Raw genomic sequence first — 27,237 nt, forward strand, 5'->3', positions numbered from 1 at the left:
TGACAAAACCTTTCCATCTTCTCTCCCACCCCACTGACCAATCCCCACCACTGCCTGCCAGCACTAAACTATCACCATCCCACCTACCTTCCCCAGCCCCCCCCCTCCTCTTACTATTTCCGAGCTCTCTTCCCCCTCACCCGTTTCTGAAGAAGGGTCCTGACCTGAAACGTCAACTTTCCTGCTCCCTGCTGCCTGGCCTGCTGAATTCCTCCAGCTCCACATTGTTATCTCTTCTATATCTTTGCCTTGCCTGAGGTATGATCATCCTCAGGTTGTTATAATTTGCTGTGGGACGTGCACTTCCCTGGCTGGCTAACATTTATTGCGTGTCCCTAACCACTTAGGTAGTAGCGAGCTGTCTATTTGAACCAATGTGCCTCTACCTACAACTCATAGATTGCGCGTTCTTTTGAGTGGGGGGGGGGGGGGGGGGGGGGGGGATGACCTTCAGGATTTTGACCCAGTGACACACCACCTCATGGTATTACAGCTGAACTATTTAATCTAGAGACCCAGGAAATGTTTTGGGGGCTTGGCTTCAAATCCTATCATGGCAGATGGTGGAATTTGGATTCAATAAGGGAAAAAAAATCACATTAACAGTCCAATGGTGACCATGAGACCATTGTTGATTGACAGGAAAACATCTCTACTTCACTAATGTCCTCTAGGGAAGGTAATCTCCCTACTCCTGGAGGAGAGACCGGTTCAAGTCCCATCTGCAGGTGTTATGACATCTTTGAACAGGTTGATTTAGAAAAATAGGTTAAAGTTTAAAAAAAATTAAAATTTAATTGGGCACCCTCTTAAAAGTAGGGGTTGCCATTTTAGGACAAATGAAACCTACTTTTTTCCCTGGAGGTTGTGTGACTTTGGAAAGCTCTATGGCCAATGAGTAATATTAAGGTGGAGGTTGATGGATTTTTGTTAGATTAGATATTAGATTAGCCTTTTGTCACAGATACTACTGAGTATAGTGAAGTTCATATGTCGCCACTTAGTGCGTCTTTGGTACAAAGGTACTTAGGTACAGTTTCTTTAGTTACAATATGTTAGAAAATAGCAGAATAGAATGTCTGGCATTGCTGAAATTTCTGAACAATGGACTTCCAACCCAGACCATGCTGGCACCTTGCCTAATGTCAGCAGTTGGTGCTTGGGCAATGCAAGGTGGCTAAGTTGCCACAGCAAGGAAATAAAGAATGAGGGTTAGATGAGAATATGAAACTTAAAACAGATTAGTTATGTCCATATAGTGGTTGAGCAGCTTTGAGATAATGAATGGCTTAACTTTAGTCATAATTTGTATGTTTGTAATTTTTTTATTCCAATTATTCAACATTAAAATATTTTCCATTGGTACAGGGGATTGATGTCTAAATTGAACATACCTTTGCCCCCTAACATTCTCCACACAGTTTCCATTTGTGATAGTACAGGGTTAGGTGTAGGTCAGGTGTTTATGGGTTCTCTCCCATAGGAAAGAGAAACCCAAGTGTTGTCATGTGGGCCTTGAAGGGCTCTGCCAACTTAATTCTGAACAATAATTACATCATATGCAAACTTAATTGATTCAGTAGTGCCTACCATGCTCCATCAACTTGTTAGCAAATCATGAAACTAAGTGATCTTCATATTTTCTATTTCAGTATGAATTTGACTAAATGGAACTCCAAAAGTACTTTATGTTGGGATGCAGTTGTCTTCGTGCACTGTCTGATTGCTGTTGCGTTGCTTATTGAAAATGTTGCTACTCTAGTAGTACATGTGAGTATCAAGCCAGTGTTTCCCAGTTTCATGCTTTTGCATTGTATATATTCTTGGTTTAAATTATAGCTAAATTATTTAATCCAGAGACCCAGGAAATGTTTTGGGGGCTGGGCTTCAAATCCTATATGGAAGGTTTTGGATTCCATAAGGAAAAAATGAGTCCAGTTTTGACCATGAAACCATTGTTGATTGACAGGAAAACTTCTCTAGTCCACTAATGTCCTCTAGGGAAGGAAATCTGCCATTCTTGCCTGGTCTGGCCTGCGTGTGACTCCAGGCACCCAGCAATGTAATTGACCCATAACAATTGGGCATGGGTAATAAATGTTGGCATAGCCAGTGATGCCTACATCCCATGAATTTTTTTTAAAAAATCTATCAGCTGTTACCCTAAGAAAATGATACATCTGTCTGTCATTTGCTTCGGACAGCAGTTTGTTTGCCACAAGTAATCTATATTGATGAAATATGCAGATAGAGAAACAGTTAATATTTTGAATCCAGATTCCTTTATCCTTGACTCCTCAACTCCTTGACTGCTCTTCCTCAATTTTTCTGCAGTGACTCCTTACCATTCTCCCAATTTTTCTGTCTCCTGTTCCAGCCACTTTACAGTGGAGTGCCCCAGACTTGTGCTTTTTTTAAATCCTCAACCAAGAATTACCCCCACTGCAGTTGACAGGGCTGTCATGTCTGATTCATTTCCTGCTCTTCTGCCCTCACTCCTTGCAGCGCCCCCCCACCAACCCCTGAACAATGATCAGGTTCCTTTGTCCTCCCTTTCCATCCACCATTCTTCAAATTCAAAAGATTATCCAGCACTATTTGAACCACCTCCAGCAAACACATCCCTTCCACTGCAGAGATATTCCCTCTGGGACGTCATAGCACTGATGGAAGAATGGAGTAACAATTCCCACTCTCCTCACACCTATGGCAATTGCAGAGGTGTAACACTTGATCTTTCTTCTCCCTTTTCACTGTCCAAAGCCCTAAACACCTTCCAGGTGAAGCAGGACTTTACATATACTTCTTTCAGTTTAATCAACCATATTTGTTGCTCAGTGTCACACCTTTAAATTGAGAAGGCCAAATGCAGACTTCCACAATGTGGAACGCCACTGGTCTGTCAGTAAGAATAACTGGCATTCCAGTTGTTTGCCATTTCAATAAACCATCTTGCTCCATACTAATATTTCTGTCCTGGGTCTGCTAATGTTCCAGCAAAGCTCCTACACCAGCTGGAGGAACAACACCTTTTTTGCTTAAGCTTTTTACAACCTTTAGGACTTGTATCTAGTTGGCTTTGCTTTCTGAGGAGGCTAATTTTATTTTTTTAAACAATTGTTTTGGATCTTTAACCTCCTTATCAACATTATCTTTGTGAAGGTGCCCAGGGCGAAAGACAATCTGTTCAACCCACTCTTGCAACATCTCTCCTTCTGTAACAGCATAAATGCAATTTCCAGCAACTTCCTGTTCTGACTAGAATCTCCCAAATATCAGTTCAGTTTCTCCCTCTCCAGATGCGTCAGACCTGTTTCTCTAGCATTTTCAGCTTTATTTCAGATTTCAGCATTTGTGGTATTGCTTTTGTTAGCTGATCTGTTAGTGCAAATCTCTTCGTCATTTTCTAAGTAAAATAAGGTTGTCTGACTTGCGGTTCATATGGGATAGCAATTACTTTTCTAGTCCACTGTGTTGCTCAATTATCCACATGAGTGGGAATACCTCCCTCAGACAACATTGCTAGAATTTGGAATGTGCTGTGAAGTTTAATGTGAAGAACTTGCCAAATTTTATTGTGGTGTAAGATGAGAATGGAAATAATACTTATTGGGTGATGTCTTAGTTGTATAGCACCACTGTTACTCTTGTCAAGGGTTGAGGCTAAGTGGTGTACTATAAATGTCAGCTACTTTGCTCATATCTTGGGCACAGACCTGCCAAATTAGACTAGCTTTTTGCTTGTGTAGGTCACTACTTCAGGGTTCCATTAATTCTAGTTCGGAATGTTATTGCCTTGAGGAATATCTCTGCAATGGGACTGAATGTTTGTGTTTTTCTTTTGGAAGATAAACATAGTTTAAGATTTGTCTGCAGTTTAAAGAGAATTATTTAGATGTCTGCCAGAGTTAAATGTTGGCTCCACCCCAGGCAAAATGCCTGAACCCAAATGTGCCCTGTAGGTATTGAAGTTTCTACATGTCTTTGCAGACTATTAGTAAACAACATTTTTAACAAAGTAAACTGGAAATAATAGCATGGGCAAATGATTTTCCTATGATTTTTCATGATATAGGAACTGCTTTTGTTCGTTAAACATTAAATGGGAGGCAAGGAAAACCCAAGGAATATTTTCCATTCAAGCTACCTGACTTTTTCTCAATTTGAAAAACTGACCCAGAAATGTAGTTTACTAATTTATGTAACTGAGGTCTTGAAGATGTATTTAGTTTCCTAAATAACTTTTATTGGGAAAAAGTATAACAGAGGAGCTGTTTTTATCCTAAAATAGATTAGATCATCTGTGTAGTTTGGAGGAGGCAATGATGGTGACACTTTCTTTTATTAAAAAGTGGAACGAAGTCTGATCCTGAGCCTGGAAATAACTGTTCCTGAATGGAGTTATTTCAGGAATGTAAACAATCCCTCTAACATCACTGGTTAGGAAATGTGAAATGTCTTCAAAAGAAAGACAGATAATGTCTCCAAGTGTTGAAATGAGTGCAGGGCCCAGTAAGGGAGGAACTAGAAGGAATGAGCACTTGTAGGGGAATTTGAAGGGATTAAAGACTGCTAAATCCCTTGGGCCTAAATCTACATCCTCGAGTACTTGAGGGGTTGCCCTCAAAATAGTGGGTGCATCGTTAGTCTGATATACAGCACAGCAAGATTCTGTACACAAACTGTTCCTATGGAATAGCTCGTGCTCTTAATAGAGCTAAAGAGAAAACAGGGAATTATAGCCGAATTAGCCTGACATCAGTAATGGGGGGAAAATGCTGGAATCTATTACAAAGTAGCACAGTTAGCATGGATTAACAAAGGTGGATCATGCTTGACAAATCTATTGGACTTTTTCAAAGATGTAACTAATAGTTGATAACAGGGAGCCAGTGGATGTGATTTATTTAGACTTAAAAGCCTTTTAAGAAGGTTCCACAAAATTTAGGATGTCAAATTGTGGGATTGGGGTAGTTTACTGATAGGTAAAGACCTGGTTGGCAGACAGGAAGCAAAGAGAATAAACTCTTTCCATGTGGCAGGCAACAACTAATATACTACAGGGATCAGTGTTTGGACCATAGATACTCACAGTATAAATGATTCAGATGGAAATAATGCAATGTCTCCAAGTTTTGCAAATGACCCAAGCTGGGTGAGAGAATGAACTGAGGAAGATGCAATAATGCTTGTGATTCAGACAACAAGCTGAGGGAGTGGGTAAATCATGGCTGATGGAAGTATATAATGTGGACACATGAGCTTGTCCACTTGGGTAGCAAACGGATGTAGGCAGGTGGTTACCTGGACAGTGATTTTGATAGATTGGGAAAGGCAGAGGTACAATGAGACCTGGGTGTCATTGGACACCAGCTGCTGAAAGTAAGCATGTAGTGGAAAAGGTAAATGGTATGTTGGCCTTCCTGTTGAGGATAGTTTGAATACCAGGACAGGATATCTTCAGTCATATAGGCCACTGATAAGACCACACCTGGAGTATTATATGCAGTTTTGGTCTCCATCTGAGGATTATCCTGGCTATAGAGGTTGGGCAACGAAGTCTGCCAGGCTGATTGCTAGGATAGCAAGACTGACATTGAGAGACTGAACTGGTTAGGACTGTATTCACCAGATTTGGGAGAGGGGCCATCTCTCAAACATGAATTGCTACAGGATTACACAGACTAAAGTAGGAAGGATGTTTCTGATTACTAGGAGTCAGAAGCAGAAGTCATGATCTAAAGATCTGGATTAGGAACACTTAGAGGGGAAAAACTTCTTTGCCTAGTATGGTGACCTGTGCCATTCCTTTTGACAGAAAATGGTTGAGGCTCAAACATTTAAATGTTTTCAAGGAGTTGGGGAGTTTTTGGAGCTAAAGGAATCAAAGGATATGGGGAGAAAGTGAGAGCAGGGAACTAAGTTGGATGATTAGCCATGAATATATTATTGGCTCCACTCATTAGATTTCATAAATGACGTGAGAATTTAGACATGGTTAGTAAGTTTGGGGATGAGACCAAAATTGGTGATATTGTCAAGTGAAGAAGCTAATCTTGGATTATAGAGGGATTTGATCAGTTGGGCCAGTGAGCTGAGGGGTTGAAGATGGAGTTTAATTTGGATAAATGCAAGATATTGTGTTTTTGTGAAATGAACAAGGACCAGGCTTATACAGTTAATGGTAGGGATCTGGGTAGTGGTGTTGAACAGAGACCTAGAGATTCACATACATAGTTCTTTGAAAGTTGTCACCGATTGAGTATTAAGAAGCCATTTAGCATCCTTTACTTCACTCCTAACTCTATTTGAGTGGAGGAATTGGGACATCATTTTGAGGTTGTAAAGGATGTTGGTGAGGCTACCTTGAAGTAGTGTACGGATCTGGTCACTCCGTCATAGGAAGATATAAAGGGTTCAAGAGTGACTTCTTTTTTACCAGTATGTTGCTGGAATTGGAGGGTTCGAGTTGTAAGGGGAGGCTGGATAGGCTAAGACTTTATTTGCAGGAGCATAGTAGCTGAAGGGTGACCATAGGGGTCGAAAATATTGAGGGACATGAAAAGGTAAATAGCAAAATACTGAGTTTTGAATTCCACCACCAAGGTGAGGAGAAAGACTTGAGACCAGAGGGACAACCTCTTAACACGGTGGTTCACATGTGGGCTAAACGCTTAAGATTTGGACAAGTATGTGAACAGGAAAAGTTGAGGTGTATGCACCAAACACAGGCAAGAGGAACTAGTTTAGTTTGGGGAAACTTTGTCAGCATGGGCAAGTTGGACTGAAGGGTCTATTTCTGGTCTATAAGACTCTGACTCTGAACACCACCTCCGCAATAATCCTTGACACTGGTGTTCTGCAAGGTTGCATATTTAGCCTCTTAACATACTACTCATACACACTTGACTGGCCAAATTGAGCTCTAAGTACATTTATAAACTTGCTGAGGACACCACCATAGTGGGTTGGATCTCAAACAACAAGAGACAGCTAAGTAGTATGGTGTAAAGACAACAATCTCCCCTAATGTCAGCAACATGAAGGAGCTAGTCATCAACCTCAGGATGCAGAGTGGAAGACACACTCCTGTCTGTCATTGATCTATCCTGGTCCTTCTATCTTGATGGTACAATCAAGAAAACACCAATGCTTCCCCAGAAGGCAAGGAAATTTGGCATATCCACAATGGCTCTAACCAATTTTTTTTTTATAGAAGGCATGTTGTCCTGGTGCATCCCAGTAGGTATGCTCTGCCCAAGACCATAAATTGCAGAGAGTTGTGAATGCAGCCTGGTCCATTGTGGGGGCTAGCCTTCTTCTATTGACTGTCTGCACTTTTCACTGCCTTCTGATCAACTGATGGTCAGGGACCCTTCCCACCCTGGTCGTGCTCTCTTCCACCTTCCTCTATTGGTCAGAGCATGCAGGGGTTTGGGAAAATGTGACAACAGATTTGGGAATACCTTCTTTCCTGCTGTTGATGGACTTGTGAAAAGACCCCTTGTATGTTGGAGTTGGCCTTTCTCTGTGGCTGTGGCACTGTTCTGCATTTTGTTCCATTGCTTGTGGCATTTCATGTTTGTCTGGATGGCATGCAGGACAGTGTTTTATGATGTGACTCAGTACATGTGCCAACAAGAAATCAAATTAACCAATTAAAAGCAAAGTACTGTGAATACAGGGGTGGTGGCATGGATTAACTTGACTTTTCCATCTCCATAGATGCTGGGAGATCAGTTGAGTTTCTTCAGCACTTTGTTTGTATTAGCTGGTAGTGAAAATCCTACCTGCAATTTAGAAGTTCCCAAACTATCAAAGTTTCAGTGGAATACATAGTGAGGACACAAAGCATAGAAATTGATGCCAAAGTAGAAATTCACAGAATCCCTACAGTTCTGAAAGAGGCCATTCAGCCCATCAAGTCTGCACTCTCCTTCAGAGCATCCCACCAAGACCACCACCTTTATTTTCCCCACCACCACGTTATCCTTGTATTTTCCTGTGGCTATCACCTAGCCTGCACAACCCCAGACAGTGTGGGCAATTTAGCATGGCCAACCCATCCAACTCCCACAACTTTGGACAGTGGGAGGAAACTGGAGCACCCAGATGAAATCCATGCAGATACTAGGAGGATGTCTGTGGAGTTTGCACAGTCACCTGAGGCTGGAATTGAACCTGGCTGTCTAGTGCTGTGAGGCAGCAGGTAACCATTGCCATGTAATATAAATTATATAAACATTGCAAATGGAGTTATGGGACTCGTTTTTAGTCTGGGGAAAATTGGTTGGTATGGTCAAGTTGGACCAAGGGGTCAGCTTCTGTGCTGTATGACTGTTATAAATACCATGGAATAAGAGCAGGTCAGAGACTAGGAATACTGCAGTAACTAATTCCCCTCTTGACCAGTGTTTTCTGTAATATTCTTATGGCTGCACAGGTTTCCAAGGCCCTTGCCCAGCAGCAACTTCCAGAAGCAAAACACAGTGCTGCAATTGAGTGCCAATGCTGGTCATCTTGTGCATAATTTTTTAAAGGGAACATTGCTCCTGACTCCTCAACCTGTCCAGCATCTATAAGGTACAAGTCAGGAGCATGATGGAATATCCCACATGTGCCTGAATGATTGCAGGTCCAACAGTGCTCCAGAAACCTAACACACATTCTCTATGCTTTCTCATTCTAATCATCTTCAACCACCAATAGTTAACTTTCATCTTTATGTAATGCTTAGCATCTTTTGCATTGTCACGAAGTGTTTTCCTACCATCTGAACACGTGCCATTATTCTGAAAATTTGGGGCCATTGTGTTTTAAGTTGTGGACTGAAATGAGAGCCCTCTTAAACCAGTGTTTTGAGAGGATGGCTGCATCGTTTGAAAGCAAGCAACCCATTTATGACCCACGAGTAGCAAACTGTAAATCAAGCCCTGCTATTTCCAGAGTTTTAATAAATGTTAAAGTATGCAAAGTACCCCAATTACCTGACATTCTCAAAAGTTCATCAAAAGCATGGACAAGGTTTCTGTGATAAACTAATTAGTACTTAAGTGATTAAACTATAACTACAGATAAGCTACTGACATACTAGCTAAACTTTAAATCCCCTTAAACTCCTCCTTACACACACCTATGCATGCACAGAAACAAATCGGGGAAAAAAGTTATTGGCAAAAGTAGAGAAATGCTGAAAAGTCAGTTTAGTGGTCATTGCTTCCTGATTTCAGTGTCAAGTTGGTGCGACTTTGGCTAGACAGGCTGTCCATGTTCATTTGTCTTTGGAAACATTCACTGGTTTTTAAGTACACGTCAGGTATTTTCCAAGTGAATCAGTTGCTTTTATTACTTCAAAAGTCACAGCAAACAGCAACTGCTACAGAAAATGCAACCAGTTTAAATTGAGTTTTTACTGCAGAGATCTGGCAGCTTCTGAGCTTGTGGCAGCTCTCCCTTGTGGCATGCAGGCTCTCCCTGTCTAGTAACTTGTTTCCAGTTCCAACCTGCTTAGCTGAGAATCCATTACCTTCTAGTAAACAACTCATTGACTCTTGATCATTTGCATCTTGCAGGAATCCATAGCCACAAAACATCACTGGTACCAATTTCCATCCCGTAAAATTATGCCTGTTTTCAAAACTTTCTCCATACATTTCAATTAAGGACATAGTCACTGTTCTTATGGCAAACTTTATTTGTACAGATGTTTTGAAGAAGCAGTAATTGAAGTGGTTGCAGATGAATAGGAGCCAAGGGGTTCTGTCTACAGTTGCATTTGAGTGTCAACAAGGTGATTTGTCTACAGACTAATAAGGGTCTCTTGCTTGACAATGACTGATTCAATTCTTGAGTAACTGAACAGCTTGAAACTGAAAATAAGTTAGAATGTTGATCTCTACCAGTGCAGATATTCCCTCTGTTCTCTGTAGCCAAAGCACACTTTGAACTTTACAGTCATAAGTCTACAGTACAAAGGCCTTTCAACTAAAGTCTGTGCTATCAAAAACCATCACCTAACTATTCTATTCCCATGGTCCCGTATTTGGCCCACGGTGTAGTATACCCTGGCATCACGAGTGTATCTGTAAGTGCCTGTTCATAGAATCCCTACAGTGTGGAAACAGGCCCTTCAGCCCAACAAGCCCACACTGACACTTGGAGCATCCCACCCAGACCCAGACCAATACCCCCTATAACCCACCTAATCTGCACATTCCCTGAACACTACGGGCAATTTAGCATGGCCAATCCATCTAATCAGCAGATCTTTGGACTGTGGGAGGAAACCAGAGCACCTGGAGGAAATCCACGCAGACACGGGGCGAATGTGCAAACTCCACGCAGTTGCCCAAGGCTGGAATCGAACCCAGGTCCCTGGTGCTCTGAGGCAGCAGTGTTAACTACTGAGCCACTGTGCTGCCCCTTAAATATTAATGTTATGAGGGTTTTTAAACCAATGTATTACAGCTCCAGCATAAGCTCCCTGTGCTTAAACAGTCTCGACTAATAAAAGCCATTATCCTATAAGCTTTCTTGACCATTCATGTTCACATGTCCTGCTACCTTTAAGGGAACAGTGGACATGCATACAGTCTCTTCCTTGTGACCTTACTGCCCATGTATTCCCTTTGCCTTGTTTGTCCTGCCCAAGTATATCATGCCACAATTATCTTGATTGAATTCAGTTTGCCACTGACAGCCTGATTTGACCTCCTGTAATCTAAGGCTGTTGTCCTCCCTATTTGCCACCCCACTAATTTTGTATCATCCACCCATGACCAGCTGTGTACATTGAGCCTAACGCCCCTGAAGCTCAATTGGCTGGTTTGAGAAGCAGAGTAATGTTAATAGTGTGGATTCAATTCCTGCACCAACTGTGGTTACCATGAAGGACTCCTTAGCCTCTATCCTTACGTGAGACGTGGTGATCCTCGAGTTAAACCACCACTAGTCATTTTGCTAATGAGAAAGCAGATCTATGATTTAAGACTATGGCAACTTTACTACATTATCATTAAGGATTCTAAAATTTCACATCTGTAGCAAGAGAAAAAAACATGGTTGTATATAGTAATCACTTACCAGTTCTAATCCATTCTTTGAACTTCCACCAGGCTTTCAAGTATGGAACAAGAGAGGAGTCAGAGGGTAGTGGTGATTTAGGAACCTAAGAACAAGTGTAGGATATTTAATCCATTGACTCTTCAATGATCATCTACCTGAATGCCACTTCTGTGCACTGTCCCCAAAACATTATTGTCTTGATAAGAATACAACTTTCTTTTATTTGAATGTGCTCAATTATAGAGCTTCCACAGCCTTGGCATAGAAAATTCTAAAAATTCACCACCCAGTTCTACTGAGGATTTTAGTGCCCAAGCATCAAGGACTTTCCTCCCTATACCTCTGCCTCTTTTGCTTTCATCCTTTTCATAATACGACTAAAAAACCAACCTCTGATCAAGTTTCACTTTTTATGGCTTGGTATAATCCTTCTTTGAGTCATTCTTTGAATTGCCTTGATGCTTCTTTATGCTGAATGTACCCTAGAAACATCTCCATCTGGAGCATCACAGCAATGGGATTCTGGTAAGCCTTTTGCTGCAACCTTGTGGCTTCGTAGAAATGCATCCAGGAAGAGTAAGGACAAGATTCCCTTCCAGTGTTAAAATGTTGGGTTTCTGTTTAACTTTTGAGCCACATTAGGCTGGATGTTGCATTTTTCAGTGGGATGGGGGAGACAGAACAAAAGTCTGCTCACCCAGCTTTCCTGCTTGTTCCATGAAGTGTTGATGGTTCATGGCTCTTCATTGGAAGAAGGCCAATTATAGGGAAAAGTGGGTGTGGCAGAAGAGTACAGCCAACAGGTTGTCTAGAATTGTCCAACACTATTTAAACACAGACAGTTGTTTTGGTGACTGCCATGCTGACACCATCCTCGCATCTAATTTTTCATCACCATTGTGGAGCTTGATTTTGAGAATCTAAACACCAACACACAGATTCCATTTTCTTTTATAGCTATTTTTGGTAGCTGGGCAAGTGATCTTTTTGTGATGAATGGAACATATGACTTAACAATGGGAGTGTGCATGCTGTGAAAGAGATGCTTGGGTTGTTTGTAGAATTGCTATATGTTGGAGTGTATGTTGCTGGTGGACTAGTCGAATCTAAATGATAATTACAATGAGGACCTTGAGCAGCAGTGCTAGTGCATTACCTCTTGCACTCACTAGAATATGAAGGCTTTTGTGCTGTGTATCTTATTTCTCATCCAGGTCAAAACTCTACAGTGTTACACACCATGAGCATTACCCAAGACAATCAAAGTTCCAAATTGAGAAAGCAGTTCGCCACACAAGAACTGAACAAAATCTTTCATACAGTCAAGCAAGAAACAAATCGTGAAGCTCAAGTATTTTTGGGATGTTGGCATTTTTTGTTTTCTCATTCTTCTTAATTACTCCTGCATCCTCTCCCTCTTTCTACCAGGAAACCTGATCACCCCTGATTAAATTCTAAACTCCATGTTAACACTGCTGTAATTGAGCACATTGCACAGTAAAGTTAACAACATGCTTTAGCTGAGGGTGTTGGAAATTGACAAACATGGAGTCAATTCCATGCTTTTCACCCTTATCCACTGAAACTGTATTTTGTGCAAGTAAAAATTCAGCTCACTACTTCAAGACAAATACAATTTCAAATAAATATTCTTGTATTTTATTTCCCCTAGCAAGTGACACAGACCTCTAATAGTTTAGAAGAAGGACTAGATAATACTGCCTTTTGGTGGGGTGAATGGGCCAAGTGGACAGGATGCACCCGGACTTGCGGAGGAGGCATCAAAACACAAGAAAGACACTGCCTGCAACAAAGGTAGAGATAAACATTAATATTTAGGCAATGTGTATTTTATCAGATTGAATAGCATTTTGTCAAAGCTTTTGATGAAAGAACTAATTGCTGGAAATGTATAGCTGATCAAACAACATCTGTAAAGAAAAAGGTGGCTTAAATTGTTGGGTATTACTGAATATCAAGTTTAATGAAAATTGACCCCCACACACTCACCATTCATCTCCCTTGCCACTCAGAATTCCACTGGACATTTTCCATGCCTTTTGTCATGCCAACTTTCAGATGTTCCCCTAAAGGGTATAAAGCAGTAGCCTGAGTGACTAGTCCACTGATTTAATACCATTGCTTTATTTGATGCTCCTTTCTGGTGGGAAGGTGCTCATCACTGGGTCTTCATGGTCATGATAATTACTTTTCTGGTATGGTTTGGAGTGCCAGAATGAACTCTTAATCACTTTCAAAATCCACTTGTCACCTGAAACTAACTACTGCATATCGCAGGTTTTCTGTGCCTTTGCATCCAAAATTGTTTGGGTTTTTACTCTGTCATTTTGTGGGTAACTTTATTTACAGCTACCTTTGCTCCAAGCTGTCTGCCTCTCACTATCTGGAAGCTACTGTTTGTTTCCTGTCTTCAAAATCCGATCTTTAGAATAATAGAATTATATAGCACAGAAGTGACCATTCAGCCGGTCATTCCTGTTCTCTTGAAAGAGCTATCAATTTAGACTTATTCCTCCAGTTTCCCCATAGCCCTGTAAATGTCTGTTGCTTTTTAACTCTGGCTTTTTTAACACAATCCAGAGAATTATGTTCTTGCAAAGAAAGTGTAGAACTCCAATCTAGCCCCTTTCCCTCCTCAATGTCAGAGCATACATAGTAGAACAAGGCGTATTTTAAAAAAAAAAACAAGTCTGAACCCAAGAGCTCTTATTCAAAGACCCTAAAGGACTATGAATTAAAGCAAATCGAAGCCACAAAGTATTTTCTAAATACAGAGCACGAGGATAAACCAGGCAAGACTAAATATCAAAAACTAACTCTTCTGTGGAGCCTGAAGACATTAGCTGGCTTTTGACTACCTTTAGGCTAGATTTTTAGTTAAATGTGGGAAAAGGAGGTGAGTCTGCCAACTTTGGCAAATCCTCAACCCACTTGCACAATTTCCTGGAGCTGTGATCCGGTTGTGCCTGCTACCTCCATAAGCAGCTCTGGGGTAGTTATGAGGTGGATGAGTGCAAGGCAAGCTGCTTTAAATACTTGCACCATCTAATTCTGACCTCTGTTACCCCTGATAACACCATGCTATCTCCCATTACTTTTACCACATAGATGACTTCTCAGATAATGAAGCAGTGCATGTTCAACAAGATCTGGACAATATCTAGGCTTGGGCTGACAAGTGGCAAGTGACATTCGACCCACAAATGCCAGGCTATGACTGCCACCAATAAGACAATCTCTAGTCACTCACCCTTGACACATTCAATGGTGTTAGCATCTGTGAATCCCCCACTATGAACATCCTGGGGTCATCATTGACTAGACACTCAACTGGACTCACCGCAAACACTGGCTACCAGAGCAGGCCAGAAGCTAGGAATACTGCAGCAAGTAACTCACCACCTGACTCAAAGCCTGGCCACCATCTACAAGGCAGGAGTGTGATGGAATACTTCCCACTTGCCTGGATGGGTGCAGCCCCAACAACACTTGAAGCTTGACACCATCCAAGGCAAAGCAACCTGCTTGATTGGCACTGCATCCACTCCCTCCATCACTGATGCTCAGTAGCAGCAGTGTGTACTATCTACCAGATGCACTGCAGAAATTCACCAAAGATCCTCAGACAGCACCTTCCAAACCCCTGACCACTTCATTTCGAAGGACCAGGGCAGCAGACACATGGGAACACCACCATCTCCAAGCCACTCACCATCCTGACTTTGAAATATATTGTCATTCCTTCACTGTCCCTGGGCAAAATCCTGGCATTCCCTCACTAATAGCTTTGTGGGTCCTCCTACAGCAGGACTGCAGTAGTTCAAGAAGGCAGCTTACCACCTTCTCAAGGGTAACTAGGGATGGGCAAGAAATGCTGGCCAGCCAGCGACACCCGCAATCCCATAAATAAGAAAAAATGCTCCCCTAACATCCTCCATAGGTAGGTTGAACTGTGGAGGTTGTAAAGTCAAACTGTTAAGAGTGTAAAAGTGCTTTAATTCATACTTTACAGGGTAAAAGTCCTAAAACCAATTGAATCTTAAGTTTCCTCAAGCAGTCAGTTTGTTACTAAACCAAATAAGTATCTATCTGGTAAACACCTGAAAGATTGCTAATCTCTTAGAACCTCTTAAACTTGTCAATCAAAAATTCAACTCCACAATCCCATTAAGTTGCTTTTCTTTTGAGCTTTTGAAGCTGGGTTATAATGGCCTCATCTGTGTAGTAATATCTCTTGGGAAATGTCGACAATAAAGCTTATTAAAATTGCAAGAGCACACTTTTCCAAGGCTAAGCCAGACGTCCTCGCTGTCTAACAATAGCTTTGAATTTTACTTAAAAAATCAGTCTTTTATCTCTTAACGAACAGGTATGATGAAATCATTTTATCATAATACATTAACATCTTATCCACCTTTCAAGAATATTCATGCCTGTACCTTCACTTGTGACTCATGCTGCAAGTTAAACTGCTTGGAACAAGAAATAGGGTCAATTTTATCTCCATGATGATTTCACATGGTACTGCTGAGGTTGGGTTCCCACCTATGTGATAACACCACCATCTTCTACCTGCGGGTGAAAAATGGGGTAGACCTTCTGCATTTGAGGTCCTACCTGCTGTTTTAAAAGGTTCCCAGTCTCTCTCTGCTTGGTCTGACTTTTGTGTGGCTGCCCCCACCACACTTTTTTCAGTTGAGATTCATGGCACCTGGCCATGGCTTGGTGACTTTCTCAATCCTGTGCCCACTGTTTCACTATACATCTGGGCTGTCTACCACCTTTTGTGGAATTGGTTGGCAGGAGAGGTGAATGTGCTTTCTGTAATTCATGGTGCTGGTATCATATTTAAAGCCCAGCTGCACACCACTTCAGATGTTCCAAGGCAATAATAGGCTGTAGCAGTACTCTGTAGATTCCCTGAGGAAATAGCCCAGAAAGGCAAGTTAACTTTGCTAAATAAAAACCAAAAGAACTGTGGATGTTGTAAATCGAGAACAAAAACAAAGTTGCTGGAAAAGCTTGGCCGGTCTGGCAGCATCTGAAGGAGAAGAGTTAACGTTTCAGGTCCAATGACCCTTCCTCCGGACTGATGGTAACTGGGAAAACGTCAGTTTATATGCAGAAAAGGGAGGGGGATGGGGTGGGGAGTAAACAATAAGATAGAGCCTAAAGAGAGAAGAGCAGTTAGACAGACAAAGGAGTTGATAACCATCAGGGTGGAAGGGTGATTAGATGTTAAAGGGGACTATTAGTGACTAACAGGGTGTATAATAGCAGGCTGTGGTAACAAAGCCTGGTGTGTGGGGTGGGGGGTTGGGACATGGGAGTTAGGCCCTAAAATTATTGAACTCAATATTGAGTCCAGAGGGCTGTAGGGTCCCCAAGTGGAAAATGAGATATCGTTCTTCCAGCTTTTTTTCTTTGCAAGTAGAATGTAGATGTTCTGTAAGTTGGTCACCAAGTCTACGCTTTGTTTCCCCAGTGTAGAGGAGACCACTTTGTGAGCAGTGAATGCAGTAGACTAGATTCTTGGCAGTGCAGGTGAAGTGTTAGGGGGTGAAGGCAGTGTGGACCAGGATGTCCCAGAGGGAATGATGCCCACAGAAGGCAGACATGAGGGGAATATGTCTGGTGGTGGCATCTTGCTGGGGGTGGTGGAAATGGCACCTGATCTTCTGATGTGGATGCTGGTGGGATGGTAGGGAAGGACAAGGGAATCCTATTGCTAGTGCAGGAGATGGGTCAGACCTTGTTGAGGGCCCTGTTGACGACAGAGCTGGGGAATCTTCAGTTGAGGAAGAAGGTGGACATTTCGGAGGCTCCCTTGTCGAAGTTGGCCTCATCTGAACGTGTACAGTGGAGATGGAGGAACTGAGAATGGGATGGAGTCTTTACAGGAGGTGGGGTGTCAGGATGTATAGTCCAAGTAGCTGTGGGAGTCATTGGGTTTATAGTGGATATTAGTGGCCAATCCAACCCCAGAAATGGAAACAAATGTCGAGGAAAGGAGGAGGCTGAGAGACCAGGTGAGGGCGGGGTGGAAATTGGAGGCGAAATTGAAGTTTTCCAATTCCAGATGAGAAGGAAGCAGCACCAATGTATCAGTTCTGGATGGGGCCAGAATAGGACTGGAACAAGGAATGTTCCACGTACCCCACAAAGAGGCATGGCCATGCCTCTTACCTGAAGGAAATGAGTTAAAAGAAATTGAGGATGAGCTTGGCCAAGCAGAGGAGGGTGGTGGGTGGGGATGGTCAGGTCTCTGCTCCAGGAAGAAGTGGAGAGCCCGAAGACCCTTCTGTTGGGGAATGGACATGTAAAGGGATTGCATGTCCATGGTGAAGAGGAGGGGGCTGGAACCGGCAAACTGGAAGCTTTGAATTTGGCATAAGGCATCGGAGGAATCGTGGATATACATGGGCAGGGATTGGACCAGGGGAAAGAAGACTGAGTCAAGGTAGGAAGAGATGAGTTCTGGGGCAGGAGCAGGCTGCAACAATGGGTCCTGTTTATGAATTTTTGGAAGGAGGTAGAAGTGAGCTGTGTGGGGCTGGGTGACTATCAGCTTGGAAGCAGTGGGGATGGGGGGAGGGGGAATCACAATGAAATTAGATCAGTTACCATTTTAGATACAATAGCCTCATGGTGGGGTCATGGTCCAGGGGAAGGTAGCTCAGCCTCTGCAAGGTAGAGGTCAGAACGCCAGATGACAACAGCACCACCCTTTATCAGCCGGTTTAATAACAAAGTCCGGGTTAGACCTGAATGCACTGAGTGCACGGAGTGCAGTCAGGCCGGAGAGATAGGTTGGATTTGGTGAGGGGGCAGAGAAATTGAGGTAACTAGTATCACATCGACAGTTCTCAATGAACAGAGTGCAGGTAAAAGCCCAGAGGGAGGGGTCCAATGGAGGGAGTGTTGGAACTGGGCAACAGGGTCTGTGGGATGGGGAGAGGACTCTTGCCCAAAGAAATGAGCATTGAGGCAAAGGCAGCAGCAGAAAAGTTTGTCATGTCGTGCCTGAAATTTAAGTCTGGGTTGCAGAGGAATAAAGCTGAGGCTTTTGTTTGTAGACCAGGAGCTAAGGTTTTGTTGGTGGTGAGGAGGCAGGTCTTTCTCTAAACCATTAGAGGCCATGTCACTAGACACAGCCTGCCTGGAGACAGCTAGCACTGTGTACCAAATTAAATGCACTGCACAGCAGTGCAGCCTGAAGGTTAATGATCTTCTGCAGCCCTAAAGGGCAAGTGCCACCATCCTTTCTCTGCTACTGACTTACTCTTGCAGGATCATTTATTAACTGTGTAACTCTGCTTCACCTACATCAAAGCTCATGGACTAAGTTCTTAGTATTGTGTGCATCATGTCCACTCAGCAGTTGTCACCCACCTCATCCTCCTAAATGTTCTTCCATGTGCATTTCACTCACTTGCTGTGGCATCATGATTCACTGCTGTTCCATCATACTTAATATGCCCTGCCCGTGACCAGATTGCAGGAAAAACTGGCACAACTGGGCTGAGATGACCATGAAAATGATGCTTCAAGCAAAAGAAATGATTTGAAAATAGAAAATATAATCCCATTCATCCCAAAACACTCCTTTTACAGATCCTAGAACACCAGTATTTGGTACCATGGCACTCTGCTCTTCCCTGTCAGTCCTCCGAACACACAATCTCTCACTGCAGCTTGGATTTAATTTGACTTGCTCTCCCAGATTGGAAAACTTTCGTGTTTTCCAGGAGTTATCACATACCAGAGCTAAAACACTCAAATTCAAATAATCTCGTCAGGGTTTTATCCAAGCACTCTGGGTTTGTTACAGTCATTAACTCCATACTTTTTAGAATTTTTTGAAGTCTTCTCACTTTCTCAGGAATAACTTTACAATGAAAACATCTGCAGAACACTTTTTTTTTTCTACAGAACTGAAATCTCCCTTCAGAAATAGGATTTCCCAAAGTTTGCAAAAGTCCAGAAATTTCTAACAAACGTTGGTTACTTTGCGTCCTACAACCTCTGTGCTAAATAAAAAGTGTATTCTAAAAGCTAGCCCTCAAATATTGTTTAAAATCACCGTGGTGAAACAGTAAGTTAATAATTCATTTGATCACTCCAAATCCATATATCACTTCAAAAATCATATATCCAAACTTAAATTACAATTTTTATATTTTTAAACATTTATATCCCAGTAGTGAAGAGGAAAATGTGGAAGCAGAAGTAGATTAGCCTCTTGAGTCTTGTGTTGTCCAATATGATAAAGGTTGATTTTTGTTTTGCATTCTCCTGATAGTTACTCTTTTTGCTTTAGATTTTTTTCTTAGTAGGCATCTACTCTGTCTATGTATTCTGAAATAATCCTTTAAATGACTACATCTTAATCTTGATCTATTCCCTAGCCTAGTATGCCTCTTATTTCAGCTAGGACAGCCATAACATCTATATTGTTGTCGACATTTAGACTAAAATGCTAGTCTTAGACTGTCTTCTCCCTTTCTCTTTGGATGTAAAATTCAATAATATTGTAGTCGTTGCTGCCTAGAGGTATTGGTTCCGGTCAGTAATTTATAATTGTCACATTGCACAGTACAAAGTCTGATTCAGAACTGACAAGACAGTAGGTTGTAAGATGGTTTTCCTCTAAAACCGGCTTGAAAGCATCCTATGAACTCCACATCCAGGCTACTACTGCCAATCTTATTTTTCCACTTTAACCTGCATATAAAGTCACCCATGATTATTGCTGTCTGTCTTTCACAAACAATTATCGATTCTTCTATTTAAAAACCAAAAAACTGCAGATGCTGTAAACTGGGAACAAAGATAAAGTTGCTGGAAAAGCTCAGCACGTCTGGCAGTATCTGTGAAGGAGAAAACAGTTAATGTTTCTGGTCTGGTGACCCTTCCTCAGACCTGATGGTGGCTGGGAAAACGTCAGTTTATATGCAGAAAATTAGGGAGTTGGGTGGGGTAGGGAGTAAACGATAGGATAGAGCCCAAAGAGACATTGGGGAAACTAAGCATAGACTTGGTGAGCGCTTCACAGAACACTTGCATTCTGCTTGCAAAAAAGTTCCTGAGCTACCTGATGCCTGCCACTTCAATGCACCACCCTGCTCCCTGGCCAACATCAGTCTCTGGCTTGCTGCAGTGTTCCAGTGAATCCCAATGCAAGCTGGAGGAACAACACTTCGTTTTCCGCTTGGGGACCCTACAGCCCTTCGGACTCAATATTGAGTTCAATAATTTTAGGGCCTAAACTCTCCATGTCCCAGCCCCCTACCCCACACCCCAGGCCTTGTTACCACATAGCCTGCCATTACACCCCCACTGTTGTTAGTCACTAACAGTCCCCATTAACAACTATTCACCCTACCAGTCTGATTGTTAGCAACTCCTTTGTCTGTCCAACTGTCTTTCTCTTTCTCTCTCTTTGGGCTCTATCCTATCATTTACTCCTACCCCACCTAACACCCTATTTTCTGCATATAAACTGATGTTTTCCCAGCCAGCATCAGTTCTGAGGAAGGTTCACCAGACCCAAAACGTTAACTCTGTTTTCTCCTTCACAGATGCTGCTAGACCTGCTGAGCTTTTTCAGCAACTTTTTGTTTTTGTTGTTGATTCTTCTATACATTGTCTCGTGTTGGTCACTATTGAGTGGTTTACAAGCCACTCATCCTTTTATTCCACTACTTGACTTAAAGTAAATCCATTCTGAATAGCAACCACACTGTTTTGTCTCCATAGATGCTGCCAGAAATGCTGAGTTTCTTCAGTATTGCAATTGGTTCAGGCGATCAGGATGTAAATTCAATGTGATCTCTAACTAGCTGTTGCGCAATCCAGCCTTAGCAGTGCTTACCCCTCCCATCTGTACCTAGCTTTCTTTTATTTTCTTTTGAATGGTGTACCCCTTTAATATTCAGGACCCAATCCTTGTCATCCTAAAACCATGTCTCAAATGACTATCAGATGGTATTTACTTGTATCACTGCACAATTTCAAGAGTGGGGATCTTAAGCCCACTCCAGGTGCCCCTTCCAGCACCCTCCTGCCCCTGAAACAATGGGGTGGGTGGGGGGGGGAGAAAAAGACAGGAGACAACCCCCAGAAGTTGCTTTTCAAGGTTCCCAGAGATGTCTTGCCTCTCGTCCACCCAGCTGCTGTGATTCTGAAGACTAAACGTCAAGCCAAGGTGGCTGACTTCTGCATCTAAGCCTACCAGGTTCAACTCATCATCTAAATGATGCCAAGTCTTCCAAGCATGCAGTGCCAACTACAAGACAAGCTCCCTCCAGTTGCAGCTGCGGAGGAAAAGGCCTGCCGTTAGGTCAGGTTGGATTGGAGAAGAGTGGTACAAATTTGCACTTATTATTTTATATCTTCACTTGTACTCTTAAAATGGCTTCTGTCAATCTTGCTGTTGGACCTTATTATCTCTCTCGAGAGAGAGGGGTGGTCTTATCAGCAACATTTCTCATCACGACCCATGTTTTGGCACTCTACACCAGCATCTGCCGTTAACAGCATTTTCTTCCATTGGACTCATGGCAAGGAATCACTGAAATGACTACACAACGTTACCAACAAGCATCATCCCACCATCAGACTTACCAAGGACTACTCTTTTAGAATCAGTCTCCTTTTTGGACACACCCACACCCACGCCCATCAACGATGGACACCTCAGTACCTCATTCTACCATAAACTCACAGATAATCTCTCAATGCTGCATTTCTCTAGCTTCCACCCTAAACGTCTTAAAGAAGTGATTTCCCCTCCAAATGAACCCTGCATATACAGAGGATCTGCTCAGAAAAGGAGGAATGCAATGGACACTGAAAAATGCCCTCAGAATGGGATACAATGCTCAACTTGTTGACTTGCTCGTTCTGATTTGCCATAGCGAGAAGCCACAATAACCACCTTGGAACACGACCACTCAAGTACCCTTCGTTGCCCAGTATTTCCCTGGAGTGGAGAAACTACACCATGTTCTTCATGGCATTGACAATGAGCATTTTGCCTAGATTGTCCCTACACCTCCACTCCTCACATTTAAATAACCACCAAACCTTTAAACAGACATCATTTGCAGGAAACTACCCAGCATTCAGGACAGCGTTGACCACAACACCACACAACCTTGCCATTGGCAACCTCTGCAAGACATTCCAGATCATTGACATAGATGGGAACGCCACACAGCAGGTACTCATGTGACTCAGCCAATGTTGCCTACCTCATAGGCTGCAGGCAAGGATCCCCCAAGGCATGGTATATTGGCAAGACCATGCAGATGTTATGACAGTAGATGAATGGAAACTGCGCAACGATTGCCAGACAGGAATGTTAGCTTCTAATTGGAACACGTAAGCAGTCAAGGGCATTCAGCCTCCGATCTTCAGGTAGGCAACCTTCAAGATACACAATGTAGAATCACCAAGCAGAAACTGATAACCAAGTTCTTTACCCATGAAGACAGCCTCAACTGCGATCTTGCATTCATGTCACACAACATGTAACCCCCTCCCATACTGTTCTATATCTGTATAATCTTCCTTACTGTCATGTTTTGACACCATCACCTTTTAACTTGTTATGATCTCTCTATCTTAATTTAGTTTGTACAGTTTTGGATTACTATTTATTTTGCTTAGACCCTTGGCATGCAACTCATACCCATCATGTTATTCCAGCCATTTGATTTGTCTCCAGCACCACCTTTTTAATTGAAGCAGAGCAAAAATTAATCAGATTATAAATCATCCTTTCAGTTGCTAGTCAGCTGTTGACAATTTTATTCACACCGTCTGACACTTTTGATCACCTTCATCGACACTCCACTAACACTATTTGTTCGGCCTGTTGCGCTATAAACCTGGTGTTGTGATTTCTGGAACAAAAACAAAATTGCTGGAAAAGCTCAGCAGGTCTGGCAGCATCTGTGAAGAAAAGAACAGATTTAATGTTTTGGGTCCAGTGACCCTTCCTCAGAATGGATTGTTGTGATTTCTGACCTTATCTACCCCATTCCTTAGGATATCCCATGTCATTGTTTAAATGATCACCTGGTTCTAATGGAGGTCGATACCAGCACACCTGTATCAGTAATTGCAGAACCAGTCTTTAACAAAATTCACTTCGGACTCCAGCCTTTAGGTTGGCACAAGGCCTTGGCCAGCCTGAGAACCTATCCAGGGAAACTGTTATAGATAAGGGTATAACCTCAGTTCTAGTCTGAGATGCTGTTTGGTGTAGTCGCCACTGTAGTAAAAGGCTTGGGCTCAAGCTTGCTGGGGTGGAATTGTTAGAGAAAGATTCACCTTGATTGGCTCGCCATTTTTCAATTGGAAAATAGCTGCCTGAGAGAAGTCCTAATTAAAGACCTAAAAGTTTTTCAGGAAGGTCTGGGGACTATCAAAGGAACTAAGGACTCCTTGCATGTTGACCAGGAAGCAGTTCTGGGACTCTGCAAGGCCTGCCCAGTGTCCTTACTTTGTGTGTAAAAGTGGAGACAGAGAGCAGGAGGCTGGAAAGGCAAAGACTCATCAACCAATACAGTTTACAGAATGGGCAGCACTGGTTGTACCAATTGAAGTCTAACTGGCCAGTTGACCTTTTGTGGGGATTTTTAAGCAAATGATAAACCACTTCTCGCAGCTAGATAAATACCCAACCCCTTGCATAGGGGACTTGTACATAAAACTGGTGGGTTGGGTTGGGGCAGTAGGGGGTGCTGTCCTTCACAAAGGTGAGCACGAGCCAAGCTTGCCTGCAATTGACTATAGTTATGCCATAATGAATACCCATAACGGTTCAGACCAGTATACAAGACTAACATTTCAGATCATCAGCCTGTACCTTTTCCAGCGGATGGAGAATGTTTTACAAGGTCTACCTCAGCTTGCCATTTATTTGGATGATGTGCTAATATCCAGGGAGGCCGATAAGAAGCACTTGGACGTAACTTGGCTTAAATGTTTCTCCCAGATGGCCATATGCCTTAGAAGGGAAAATGTGTGTTTCAGGCATTCTAAGATGATCTCCTTGGACTACAGTCAGACTGAGTTATACCCATTGGAAGATAAAGTGAGGGTGATCAAAGGTGCCCCATCTCCCATGTCTGTACTGCAGCTTAGGTCTTTCCTTTGGGTTGGTGAATTATTACAGGAAATTCATACATAACATGGCCTCCATCTTGGCACCCTTTTATACCTGCAGTTGAAAAAGTGTCAGCCTTGGAAATGGTCACATTGCCAAGAGGTAGCCTTTTGGGAAGTGAAAAAGCAGCTATTGTTATCTAAGGTGTTGGCCCACTGCAATTGCAAGGGAGCGATTGTTCTGACATGCAATGCCTCCCTGTATGCTATCGGTGTAGTGTTGGCTCACCAGTGAGCCAACAGAGAGGGATGCCCAGTAGTGTATAGTTTCCTGACTTTGGTTGATATCAAATGCAGATATGCCCAGTGAGAAAAGGAAAGTTTGGTGGTCAACTTTGGTGTGTGAGAGTTCCACCAATACCTTTTTATGAACATAAATTTGTAATAGGAATGGACCTCAAACTCCTTGCTAAGACAACTTGAAGAGGAGAAGGCCGTGCTGCCCATAGCTTCTGGTTGAATTCAGTGGAGGGGCCCTTTTCTCAGTGCATACAATTACAAGTTGGAAACCATCCAGGAAGCTAAGTGGGAAATTTGGACGCTTTGAGCTGCCTGTTGCCGATGTCTCCCCGAGAAGCATCCACTCTAGTTGTTAAACTTTATAGACACTCTCTTTTGGTCACAACTGACGATATCATACTATGGACACGGATTCCGTCCTGGCAAAACTAAAAGAGCTGCTGGGGGAAACAAGCACCATCACAACCAGGATTGAAATCTTTCTGGCCCCAGTGGGACCAGTACAGGATGGGACCAGGTGGCAGGATTGTTTGCTGACCTCTTTTAACCTCTCCTTATTACGATCTGAAGTCTCCACCTCTTCAAGAAGACCACCATCATCCTGGTACCAAAGAAAACTCTTAGTGTGCCTCAATGACTATTACCTAGTGGCTTTGACCTCCATAATTATGAAGTGCTTCAACAGGTTAGTCATGGCTCGTCAAATTTAGCATTGCAGCCTTGCTTTATCCCTTGCAATTTGCCGACGATTACACAGGTCCATGGCAAATGCTATCTCCTCCCTGGAACATCTAGATAAAAAGGTTACCTACGCCAGGCTCCTGTTCATTGACTACAACACTGCCTTCAACACTATAATTCCAACCAAACTAATCTCCAAACTCAAGACTCTGGTCTCTTCTCCACCCGCTGCAATTGGATCCTCAACTTCCTGACCTACAGACTGCAATCAGTGAGAACAGCCAACAGCACCACCTCCACGACAACATTTGCCTTCCCAACCACCAGTTGAACTTGCATATTAACAATAAGAAAATCCTGATCTAAACTCCCAAGTACTTTTCTTCTTCAAATTTCCAAAGCCTTTCCCCATTTTCAAAATTGTCTGTTGCTTTATTATTCCTACTAAGATGGATAACTTCATGCTTTGAACATTGTATTCCATCTGTCATTTCTTTGCCCACTCTCCTAGCCTGTCCATGTCTTTCTGTAGCCTCCCAATTTCCTCAACACTACCTTTGCCTTTGCCTATCTTGTGTGTCATCTGTAAACTTCATAACAATGCCCTCCGCTCCTTTTGTCCAAATCATTAATGTATAATGTGAATGGTTCTGGATCCAGCATGGACCCCCTGCTGAACTCCACAAGTCACCAGCCACCATCCTGAGGAAAAAAAAACTCTTTATCTGTCTGCTGTTTGCTTTTTGCTAGTCAGCCAATCCTCCTATCCATTTCAATACCTTGCACCTAATACCATAGATTCTTTATTTAGCAGCCTCCTGTGCGGCACCTATAGAATGAACAGAATGAACCTTTTTTCATCAGCAAAATTAATAATAAAGCGCATAATTATGAAGTATTGGAGGGGAATAGCATGTTGTTTTTATCCAGTGGATGGTGGATTTCTGGAATTCAGAGCCTGGAAGGGTGGCAGAGACAGGACACTCCTATTTAAAAAATGACTTCATACTCTTGAGTAGTCATTTAGTCTGGCATGGACACAGTCAGTTGAATGACCTCCTCCTATCACTAATCTTCCTATGTCTCTAGTTTCTCATCCTGAAACTTTACTGCTGTTTCATTTTTTTAAACTGACATTGTTTTTACTTTGCTCTGTAAAGTATTTTTAGAGGTCTTGCAGTACATAGAGAAGAAAGAACAAAGAACAAAGAAAATTACAGCACAGGAATAGTACCTTCGGCCCTCCAAGCCTGCACTGACATGCTGCCCGTCACAACTAAAATCCCCTACCCTTCCAGGGACCATAACCCTCTATTCCCATCCTATTCATGTATTTGTCAAGACACCCTTTAAAAGTCACTATCGTCTCTGCTTCCACTACTTCTCCTGGCAGCAAGTTCCAGGCACCCACCATCCTCTGTTTAAAAAAAAAAAAAAAATGCCTCGCACATCACCTTTAAACCTTGCCCCTTGCACCTTGAACCTATGCCCCCTAGAAACTGACTCTTCCACCCTGCGAAAAACTTCTGACTGTCCACTCTGTCCATGCCCATCATAATCTTGTAGACCTCTATCAGGTCCCTCCTCAACCTCCGTTGTTCAAGTGAGAATAACCCAAGTTTCTCCAACCTCTCCTCATAGCTAATGCCCTCCGTACCACGCGACATCCTGGTAAATCTTTTCTGCACCCTCTTCAAAACCACCACATCCTTCTGGTAGTATGGTGACCAGAATTGAGCACAATATTCCAAATGCAGCCTAACTAAGGTTCTATAAAGCTGCCAATTTTTAAACCCAGTGCCCCGGCCAATGAAGGCAAGCATGCCATATGCCTTGTTGACTACCTTCTCCACCTGTGTTGCCACATTAAGTGACCTGTGTACCTGTACACCCAGATCCCTCTGCCTATCAGTACGCTTAAGGGGTCTGCCATTTACTGTATATTTTCCATCTGGATTAGACCTTCCAAAATGCATTACCTCACATTTTTCTGGATTAAACTCCATCTGCCATCTCTCTGCCCAAGTCACCAACCGATCTATATCCTGCTGTCTC

At 42.6% G+C, this 27,237-nt stretch overlaps 1 protein-coding gene across 2 annotated transcripts in view; it reads left to right on the plus strand.

Moving 5' to 3' along the window:
* adamtsl2 (ADAMTS-like 2) overlaps positions 1 to 27,237 on the plus strand; it is a 171,140-nt gene that overhangs the window by 2,179 nt on the left and 141,724 nt on the right. For both annotated transcript variants that reach the window (XM_048613793.1, XM_048613792.1), the window contains exons 2-3: positions 1,653 to 1,770; positions 12,737 to 12,879. In XM_048613793.1, coding sequence (XP_048469750.1) covers positions 1,654 to 1,770; positions 12,737 to 12,879 — 260 coding nt within the window. In that variant the 5' untranslated portion in view covers position 1,653. The remainder of the gene's footprint in view (positions 1 to 1,652; positions 1,771 to 12,736; positions 12,880 to 27,237) is intronic.

This window comes from Rhincodon typus, chromosome 28 (genome assembly GCF_021869965.1).
Source record: "Rhincodon typus isolate 14 chromosome 28, sRhiTyp1.1, whole genome shotgun sequence".
Taxonomy (NCBI): Eukaryota; Metazoa; Chordata; class Chondrichthyes; order Orectolobiformes; family Rhincodontidae; genus Rhincodon; species Rhincodon typus.